Source organism: Gossypium hirsutum, chromosome A03, assembly GCF_007990345.1.
Source record: "Gossypium hirsutum isolate 1008001.06 chromosome A03, Gossypium_hirsutum_v2.1, whole genome shotgun sequence".
NCBI classification, from domain to species: domain Eukaryota; kingdom Viridiplantae; phylum Streptophyta; class Magnoliopsida; order Malvales; family Malvaceae; genus Gossypium; species Gossypium hirsutum.
Window position 1 is genome coordinate 24180332 of NC_053426.1, and position 10246 is coordinate 24190577.

At 32.6% G+C, this 10246-nt stretch overlaps 1 protein-coding gene and 1 long non-coding RNA gene across 3 annotated transcripts; one reads left to right on the forward strand and one right to left on the reverse strand.

Moving 5' to 3' along the window:
• Positions 1-3834: 3834 nt before the first annotated feature.
• On the forward strand, positions 3835-8619 carry LOC107887296 (uncharacterized). Its single transcript, XR_001681108.2, has 5 exons — positions 3835-4365; positions 4447-4531; positions 4790-5139; positions 5222-5332; positions 8486-8619. It is a non-coding gene; the product is annotated as an uncharacterized lncRNA (long non-coding RNA).
• LOC107887295 (transcription factor MYB1R1) lies at positions 8270-9579 on the reverse strand. Of its 2 annotated transcripts, none has more exons than XM_016811487.2 (3): positions 9213-9579; positions 8910-9118; positions 8270-8623 (listed from the first exon to the last, which is right to left on the reverse strand). In XM_016811487.2, the coding sequence occupies exons 1-3, from the start codon at positions 9493-9495 to the stop codon at positions 8603-8605; spliced, it is 513 nt and encodes a 170-aa protein (XP_016666976.1). In that variant the 5' UTR covers positions 9496-9579; the 3' UTR covers positions 8270-8602. The 2 variants fall into 2 exon arrangements, with proteins under 2 accessions (XP_016666976.1, XP_016666975.1); XM_016811486.2 differs by having other exon boundaries at positions 8270-8693.
• Between the last annotated feature and the right edge of the window lie 667 nt (positions 9580-10246).

Genomic DNA, 10246 nt, shown 5'->3' on the forward strand with positions numbered 1-10246 from the left:
TGACCCAACACATCTATCTCCTTAAGAAAAGACGCCAATTATCTTATATAAAGATAATTAGTGTATATCTCAATTAAATGGAGAAAAAATAATAGAATTAAACATATTTTGCTAAAATTGTTTTTTTTCTATCATTATCTTGAGAAGAAAGTTAATATTAAAGTTCAACAAATTCATCCTAGTGTTAATTTGGTACAGGTGGTTACTAATCCATTATCAATTACAACATTTGAAATACTAGTACATAGAATATGAATGCCTCGACTAAAAAATATTAAGTAAAACGAATATCCATTAGTTGAATTCATATTAGTTATCAGCTATATATGTATATACTATTATTTAAGCTCCTAATTGAGTTGGTGTCACAAGTCAACCGGGTGCCAACTCAGTTAGGAAAATTACGAAAATACTATTCCGTAATTAAAATAAGTTATATTATTCAAAGGTATTTTAATCTTTTCATTTAAAAAGAAAACCAATATAATTATGCATATAATAGGATTTGAATCTACACCAATTGTATTAGTAAAATCTTTAAATTACCACTTAATTAAAGCTTTATTTTAATATTTTTATACATTTTAATTGTATTATACACACTTTACTACCCCATCAATTGTATACATATTAATAATGTATATGATTATGTTGGTGTCATAAGTTAACTCGACATCGATTCAAGATTGATGACAACACGATGATAAACAATTCAATCTAATTTTTTTTAATTTTAATATTGTACATATTTCATGTGTTATTATTTATTAGTTTCAAACCATTCGTTTCATTATTTATTTTATGTTGTTTTTAAACACAATTTTATGTTTTAAATTTGTGGTCTTCACGTGTAATAGGATTTTCAATATACATAATTTTTTTTGGCAAAATTGAATTCTGATTTTTGTTAATTTAAATATGTTGGAAAAATTGTAATTTTTTTGGAAATTTTGAGGTATATTCTCGATTGATAAAGGTGGAGAGTTGAATCATAAAATTATGGTTTTATATTCTATTCCATGAGACATTTACAACGGTATATCATATGCTCAAAATAGTTGAGTGATGAATGAAAAATTGATGCTCAAAGTAAGCTACTTGCACTACAACAAAACAAGCGTATATATATGATATCAAGTGTGATCCCACATTAGTTAAATACCAAGTGTGAGATATGTATATATATGATAACCCACTTGAAAGGAAATTGAAGGACTAGGCTTGAAATCTTGGGGGTGCAAATCTAAATTCATCAGGGTTGAGATGCACCTATACGACGTCACGTGAGTAACGTGAAATGTCTAGACACACACTTATAAAAGCCTTCATATTAAATACTTATAAAAGCCTAAAGAATTCTTCAGAATTTTTTACACACACTTTCATCGAGTTTAATTTGCTCTCTAAAATTCTTCTCTTTTTTCTCTCCATATTTTTCAACGTTTCGGTAATAGAAAAAGACAAAGTTTGTTCGTTGATCACTGCAGAGGTGTTACTGCTTCGATCATCTTGTTGTTGTATCCTGGGAGACAATCGACCAACGTTTCTCCAAGTACCATAGGAGCGGCCGAATCTGTCTTAAGGAAACTATGTAAAATAGGCCTCAACATCTAGTAAAACTCAATTCTTTTATTCGATTTCTGATTTTTATAATCTTATTTATTTAATTGATTTTTCGTATCTAATATTTTAAATATAAATATTTATTTTGTTTTTATATAAATATCCATTTATTTATATTTATATTTATTTACTAACATGTTTTATCCAACAAAATATCCTGAGAATGATTAAAAATTTTTGAAAACAATTCTTTTCATATTTGTATATTTGATAGATAATAGTATTAATTCATATTCAAATTTGAATGATAATACTTAAATAATTTATAATGAATAAATGATTTTAAATTTTTTCTTTTTACATATTCAAATTCAAATAATTCAAAAAATACAAATATTTAACTTGTTATCCCACTGTATCTTCCTTCAAACCAAGCATACCCATGTTTACTTCATAAAAAGGAGGCTCGTGCTGTAAAGCAAAACAGAATCAGTTGAACTTTGCTCATTTAGGACCATCAACTATTTAGATAGAACATGATATTATGTTTTTGTGGAATAATTTCTTCACATGTTAGAATCAAAGTTCCATATGCTTTAGCACGTCCTTTTATTTTAATCAAACTCTTTATTTTTCATAAATTATTCGTATATCAGATTTTTTATCCAATACATATGAAACATAAATATAATCTTTCACATGTATAAAAAAAATGGTAATCAACCATTTCAAAGAGTTTTCTTTAATTAATTAAAATTTTAAGAGATAAGTGTACATATTAATTTTTTTATTCAAATCGTGATAGATAATCACATTGGAGAACTTCTCCCATAATCCTTTCTAGGTTTTTAAAATAGACCAAAATATATTTTTTTCTTCTAAAAAATGAAATTTTGTTGAACAGACCAAACCTCGAACAATTAAAGGTATTGTTCTCATATTGAGATTTTATCCTCAATCTCTATAGAGAGCTATGTATGGTTAACAAATGAGGTGTTCAGTTGGTGATACCTACAAAACTCGAGAGAAGTGTTAATATTGTGCATAAGACTAATTTTGAAATTAATTGAGCATAGGGTAACTCAAACTACCAACTTGAGGTTTATAAAACCCTTACCTACAACTATGGTACCACTTAGTTTAAAGTAGCATTATTTTCCTCAACAAGTAACCTATATGCCATAAGTCAGGGTTCAAACGCCACCAAAGGCGAATGCTCACATCCCTTTAATGGGTGGTTGTAAGCTCATGTATGGTCGAGGTGTTCCTGGCTCTGTGAACCATACCCTTAAAGCAATCGCTCAAGGTAAATTGGCTCTAGACAGAGCATGGGAGACAATGCCTTTGATTGTTGGAGGTATAGTTAACTGTCTAACGAACAACACTTCAAAAATTTCTCTCAAATGAATCAACCTCACAATAAAATCGATTCTCATGCTTAAATTCAAGTTCAATTATTTGTGTTTGAATTTAAATTCTAAATTAAAAATTTGCATTACTACTTCAAATGATTATTAAAATACTCAAATTCCGTTCTCAAATTACTTCACTTTGAATGAACAATAATCAAGTCAAATTCTTTTCTTTTTCAATTTAAACTTACATTATTTAAAGAATCAAAATGACTAAAATCTTGCAAGTAAAAAAAGCTATCCGTAGTCACAATTGAAATAACAAAGTTGTCATAAATTGACATCAAAGAACATGATTTGAGTTTTGTACATCTTATTTCCCTGTCATTTGTAATGATAGTAATAATTAAAGGGAAAAAAAATAGAGCTATCCACAACCAAAAAGCATTATGAGTCGGGTAATGAAAAAAATGAGTATTCTAATTTCTAAGGTAGCGTGCTTTAACAGGATAGCTACTGGTCCCTGGTAAGTAATCCTTTCAGGTGGCGGAGCCTACATGCATGTTTCCCTAAAATTTTAATTTAGGGATTTTATAATTTATAAAATTTTAAATTAATAATAAGAATATTATATTTTGATTTTAAAAATATTTTTCATACCGACATTACCTTTCTATTCTTTCAAACATAACTCCAGCAAAATAAGTTAGTCTAATAAAAAAACACAATTTTGTATAAAAATTATAGATTCTTCTAAGATTTGTTAAGTCATATAATCATAATAAATTCATGATTTTTAGTAATATAATATATATATTTGAATAAATACTGGATCTTTATTATCCCGGGCCCGAAAAAACAAAACAAATAAAACAAGCCCAAACAAATCAAAAAAGTCCAAAACCAACCTAAAATAAGCAAAAACAAAACAAACACCACTGCCTGGGAAAGCAGCAAAACAGAAATATCAAATATCCTTTCCATCCATCAGCAAAATTCAGAAATCACCTACTCCCTAGAAACAACTTTCCCTCTTGAAATTCCAAACGTTACTCTTCACTAAAAACTCCTCCCATTTCTCCCTCAGTAATCCGACTCCTTCTCTCCCTCAGATGTTCCGTCCACTGTCGCTCTTCATCCACCATAGTCCTAATCCCAGGAGGAACCCCATACATCAGATAAGTAGAGACTCCCTTTTTAATTCCTTCGGTAGCTATGGTGTGAGCCACTTTGTTGGATTATTTGTTGATAAAATGAAAAGCACAATAGTTGAAGCTTAAACTCCTGTGCTTAGAGTCTTTGATAAATGCTGCGATTTCAGATCTGTCCTCTTTTTCCTCATGCAGTTTACGAATCACCGTCCTAGAGTCTCCCTCAACTTCCACTTCACTCAGCCTTAGATGAATGCCCAGTTCAAGAGCCTGGAGGCACGCCATCGCTTCAGCCGACGGTATGTCCGCATTTAAAATTGTACCTGAGCACTTCCGCCTTTTCATTTCTGACTACTAATCTTGAGCATGATTCTTTTCAGTTTCTGTTGAAAGCAGCATCAAAGTTTATTTTGACTCGTGATCCAACCGGAGCTTCCCATCTGACCAAGTGGAGCCTTCTTTTAGGTACGAAATGATTCAAATCATCTAACTCCTTTAGATAGTTTAAAACAAAATCTGCTACCTGAGACCCCGATCTAGATTCCCCTTCATGTAGAAACCTATTTCTGTTGGCCCAAATCGCCCATAATGCGCAAGTAATCATCCTACACTTGGAAATAGAATGAGATCCAAACATTGTTATTAGCACTTCTAGAAAGTCATAATTTGCAACAGAACTAGGCCAAAAAATATTTAATTTCTCCCATATTTCCTTTGCAACAGGGCAGTCTCTGAACAAGTGCTCTCTCGTTTCCGCTCCCGTATGGCATCTTCTGCAAGTGGCAAACCCTATCAACCGTCTATAGTGTAGATTACTATAGTTAGGCAGATAGTTACGAGAGCATCGCCAAATTGTAATTTTAATTTTAGAGGGCAGCTCTAGATTCCATAGGCGCTTGTAAAGTTGTTTGTAATTAATCTGTAATTGATTCTGACCTTCATGTAAAAGATACTTGTATCCACTTCGAACCGAGTACTCACCAGTCGGCTCTCCTCTCCAAACAGTTTGGTCCTTATGCGAATTCAAGGACAAGGGAATACACAAAATACTCTCAGCCTCCTTCTCCGTAAAGGTACTAGTATCAATCAGTTCTGCAACCTTTATCAACCCTGAGTTAGGATTTAAATTCTGAATTCTGGCTTCCTCTAATCTAGGGACCCAAGTGTCTTCCCAAATGGATACTTGCTGCCCATCACCAATCTGCCAACCCAATCCTTTTTGAAGGAGTCCCTTGGCACCCCATATACTCAACTAGGTAAAAGAAGGTAAATTGTCCAACCTAGAGTTTAAAAAATCAGAATCTTTATAATATTTCGCCTTCAAAGTACGCGCTAGTAACGAATTAGGATTACATAATAAACGCCATCCATGTTTGGCCAATAATGTAATATTAAAAAGGCTCAAATTACGGAAACCCATACCCCCATCCTCCTTAATCGCACTTAAAGCCTTCCAATCACACCAATGCATACCTTTCTTTCCATGCCCTTTTTGCTACCAAAAGGAACTCGTTATGTTTTCCAGCTCCTAAAATAAGGATTTTGGCAAAAGAAAACATGCCATCGAATAAGTGGGAATTCCTTGCAAAACAGCTTTTATAAAAACCTCTCTACTCCTTGGGAAATAACCTTTACACTCTAGCTGTTTATCTTCTGTTTCAGCCTATCTTTCATATTTTGAAAAGCTCTCTTCTTTTTTCTTCCCACCCTATTTGGAAGTCCCAAGTACTTCTCCATATCTGTCTACCAACGAACATTCAGCTCTTGGAACACCAAATTTTTCTCCCGATCAGACACATTCGTACTGAAGAAAACTATGGATTTTTCAAAATTGACACACTGCCCCAAACAAGCCTCATATTCCGATAAAATTTCTTTGAGCGCTTCTATCCCCCTACTTGAAACCTCACCAAACAGAATGTAATCGTCTACAAACATAAGGTGGGTAATTGTTGGAGAAGATCTACACACCTTAGCCCCACAAATCTTTCTTTCCTGACTTGCCAATCTCATTAACGCCGACAATCCTTCTCCAATAAAAACAAATGAGGGCTTAATGGATCACCTTGGCGCAATCTCCTAGTTGCCTTGAAACTTAATCCCTCCTCTCCATTAATTAAAATAGAGAATTGAACGAAATTTAAGCAGTGAAGAAAAACATCAATAAACATATCTGCAAATCTCATTTTTGACATCACGCCTCTTATAAATGCCCATTCTACTCTATCATAGGCCTTACGCATATCAAATTTCAAAGCCATGAAATCTTTTTTGTCAGTTCTTTTGTTTTTGAAAGAATGAAGTACCTCATATGCCAGCAATACATTTTCCGTAATAAGTCTCCCAGGAATGAATGCACTTTGGGTTGCATCAATACAATCGTCCAGCACACCCTTTAGCCGATTTGCCACTGTCTTAGCGATAATCTTATAAATCACCGTACACAGGTTGATGGGACGAAAAATTTTCAGATTCATAGGATTAACAGTTTTTGGAATCAGCACAATTTGGGTTCTATTAATTTCTTCCAACGATTTTCCATGATTCAAGATATTCAAACAAAACTCACTAGTATTTTTACCAATAATATCCCAATACTTTTGGTAAAAGACTAGTGAGAAACCGTCAGGCCCAGAAGCTTTTGTAGGCCCCATCCCTTTCAGCGCCCCCACAATTTCTTCCTTTGTGTAAGGAGCCATCAGTCGTTGATTCATACCGTCAGAAATACACGTTTGAACTCTAGATAGGATATGCTCCAAATTTCCAACCCCTTTAGATTCAAATAAATCCAAAAAATAGGCACGTGCAATATTCTCCATATCCTTCCCACCCGTAGCAAGAGAACCATCACCTCTTTGTAATTCACGAATTCGATTGTTACGCCGTCTCTATGACGCATATCTATGAAAAAAGAAGGTATTTTTATCCCCCATCTTCAATCAGTTAACTCTTGCTCGTTGCTCCCAGTACCGTTCCTCCTTGTCTATCTCCATGTTCAAATGTAACTTGACCTCCACCAGTTCCGCCAAATTCCCCTCCGATCTATCATCATGATTTAGTTCCTCAAGTCTTCTATTAAATCTTTCCACTTCCTTTCCTCTGTTTAACTTTATCTTTCTAGCCCATTCCATCAATCCCGTGGATAGAATTGACACGCGGCTAAGGAAGGAACCTGAACTCCCAATCCATAGCTTCCGAATCACTTCTTCACACGATTCCTTTAGTAATATAATATTAAGCATAAAATATTTATATAAATGTTGATATATTAATAATTATTTTATTGGTATATTCACTGTGCTTTTTTTTTCTTTTACTACCTAGTAAAAACTTTCTATACTGAGAAAGAGATAAATATCTCTTTTCCAAAAGATAAAGGTCTGCCCATATAACCAGACATCAAAATTTAGAATTATAAATGTCTACCATTCATTAAAAAGGCTTTATTCCACCATCCAAATTCACAAATTTTAGTGAAGAAAAAACAACAAAAAAGTTTAGCGAAGAAAATATTCCCTTTTTATCCGATTCAAGGTATTCACCGTCATTAGCAAGGGTTAAACTTTTTTATCACGAGAGTTCTCTGAAAAGGTAAATAGTTAGTCACGTAATGTGCTACATTCTTATAAGTAGGGATCAAATCTCTGACCACATAAGTAATAGACTAGATGAGTTACTACCACACGACTTTGCCACACCTTATAGTTAAAAAATAAAATTATTCAATATACTATAATAATATATAAAAATGTTTTTTAATAATATCTAAAAATATAAGGTATAATAACTTATTTGACCTTCTAACTTTACAAAAAAAATATTTTTAGTGCTCTATATATATTTTTTAACATTTTTTAACCATTGAACTTGCATTTTTGTCAAATCAGCTCAAACTAAATGGAAAAGACAATTTGTTTTTAAGACTTTGTTGGCATTGCATACATGTGGATTATCATATAAATGATATAAAATCTATTTTCAAAAATTAAAAATCATTAAAACTATTAAAAAATAGTGTTTTTTAAATTAAAAAAATTAATTAAATATTGATATATCATCTACCTAATAATTACATGTATGCCATGTAAACAAAGTTAAGTTAATGTTTTCGTTCATTTTGAAATAATTTGATAAAAATAAAAATTTAAAGGCTAAAAAGACGAAAACTTAAATGAAGGACTAAAATACTATTTTTCAGGAGAGTTATAAAAGTTAACATGACATTGAAGCACCTATTGCAAAAGACGGACAAATGAACAAGAATTTAGCACAAGAGCAATAGCAACAGAAAACAAGACAAAACTAACAAGACATGACGGTTTTTTTTACTTTTACTTTTAGTCTCTACATCAAAAACCAAAGGTTTCAGATTCAGTCCCCTAACTTTTACATTTTCTTTTTCATGTATCATTTCTCAAGCAACAGTGACGATGTTAGTGCCATCTCCGTTGCTGAAGCTTGGTAGCACCTGAAAAGCAGAATGCCTCGATGATGATGAGGGATCCCCTTGATCAGATTGTAAAGACAACTTTAAATTCAACGGCGGACCCTCGGTGACTGCATTCAAGTTCAAGTTAAGATCAGGAAAACAAATGTTCTTTTGTGGCTGAATTTGCTCATCTTCCACCTAACCATTTGGATTAATTTAATAGAAAAATAAAAATTTCAAAATAGAGGCTGAAAATATTTCTACAATAAATGGTAATAATTTCTTTGCTCAATATGTTTTTAGCAGAATTCTAATGTTTCATAAAATTAATACAATTATCGTATCTAGAAAATCCACTAAGAAAATTGCCAAACAAAAAAAATTGGATAATGAGAAAGATATAATAGGGAATACCATATCGAGGGTCATATCGAAGAGGCTAGATCTACGACGGCGACGATTGATATTGCTTTGTCGGAGAAAGTATTTTTGAGCATGACTGGCCACTTGAGTTGGGGTTCGAGTTTTAACGAAGTATAAAGAAATCCGTCTCCAATTCCCTTTCCCCACTTTTTGTAATCCTAACAAAAACAACTTGTGCTCTTCCACGGTCCACGGTATCCCTGAAATTCATTTAAAAATAACAAGATCAAAATATAAAAGAAACTTACAAGTTCAATAATAAATCAAAAATAAAAGTAGAGATCTAAAAAAAACCTCGTTTGCGCTCTCGATTCTTGGTGGAATGAGGAATAACATCATCGGCAGAGGCATAATCGGCGGTGACGTACTCCTCTCCTTTATATTTGTCACCGACTTTGTTGTTATTATTAGATTCGCGAGGCTGTTCATATTGAGAAAGATTGTTCATACTAACAATTTTCCTTATCGAATCAACCACCAGTTTGACTCCAAAAAGCATGATCTCTCCTCTTTCGCCACAATTTGCAATGGAGTTACCAACGGAGGAAGAGGCAGTGGAGCATATGGTAGGCAACATTCTCTTTTTTTCTTTTTCTTGATATTGAATCTGTAGTCGTTAAATCCGAGGGACAAAAAGAAAATAGAGATATATAACAAAGAAGAAATGCAGGCGAGTTGCCCTAGAGAATATATATTATGTAACGGCAATGTGAAGTGGCCCCACATTGTGGAAGTTGCTTTTGTTGTGCGGGAAAAGTACGCAGTGTATAATAATTGGTTGAACTAACTTATGTTAATTTATCGTCGGCCAGTTTATCAAATCCCTATGAGGATACTGAGATTTGAGGAGTTCTGTTTCACTACTTCGCAATTATATACCTGATATATAATGTTGCATCATGCAAAATTGAAAAACTCAATTTTTTATTAATATGATACACTCTTAGAGAATATATAATGTAACGGTGAGGTGAGGTGACATCACGTTGTGGCAGCTGCTTATGATGTGCTGGAAGATACACAGTGTATAACAATTGGTTGAACTATCTTATGTTATTTATTGCCTGTTAGTTTATCAAACCTCTATAAGATTAATGAGATTTTTAAGGAGTTCCATTTCACTACTTCACAGTTATACTCTTGATAAATAATGTTGTATCTAGTAAAATTGAAAAAATCTCAATTTTTTAATATAATATACTCTTAGAGAATATATTTAAGGTAACGACAAGGTTAGGTGGCACCATGTTGTGGAAGTTGCTTTCAATGTGTAGGAAAAATACGCAGTGTATAATAATTGGTTGAATTATCTTATGTTATTTATAGCC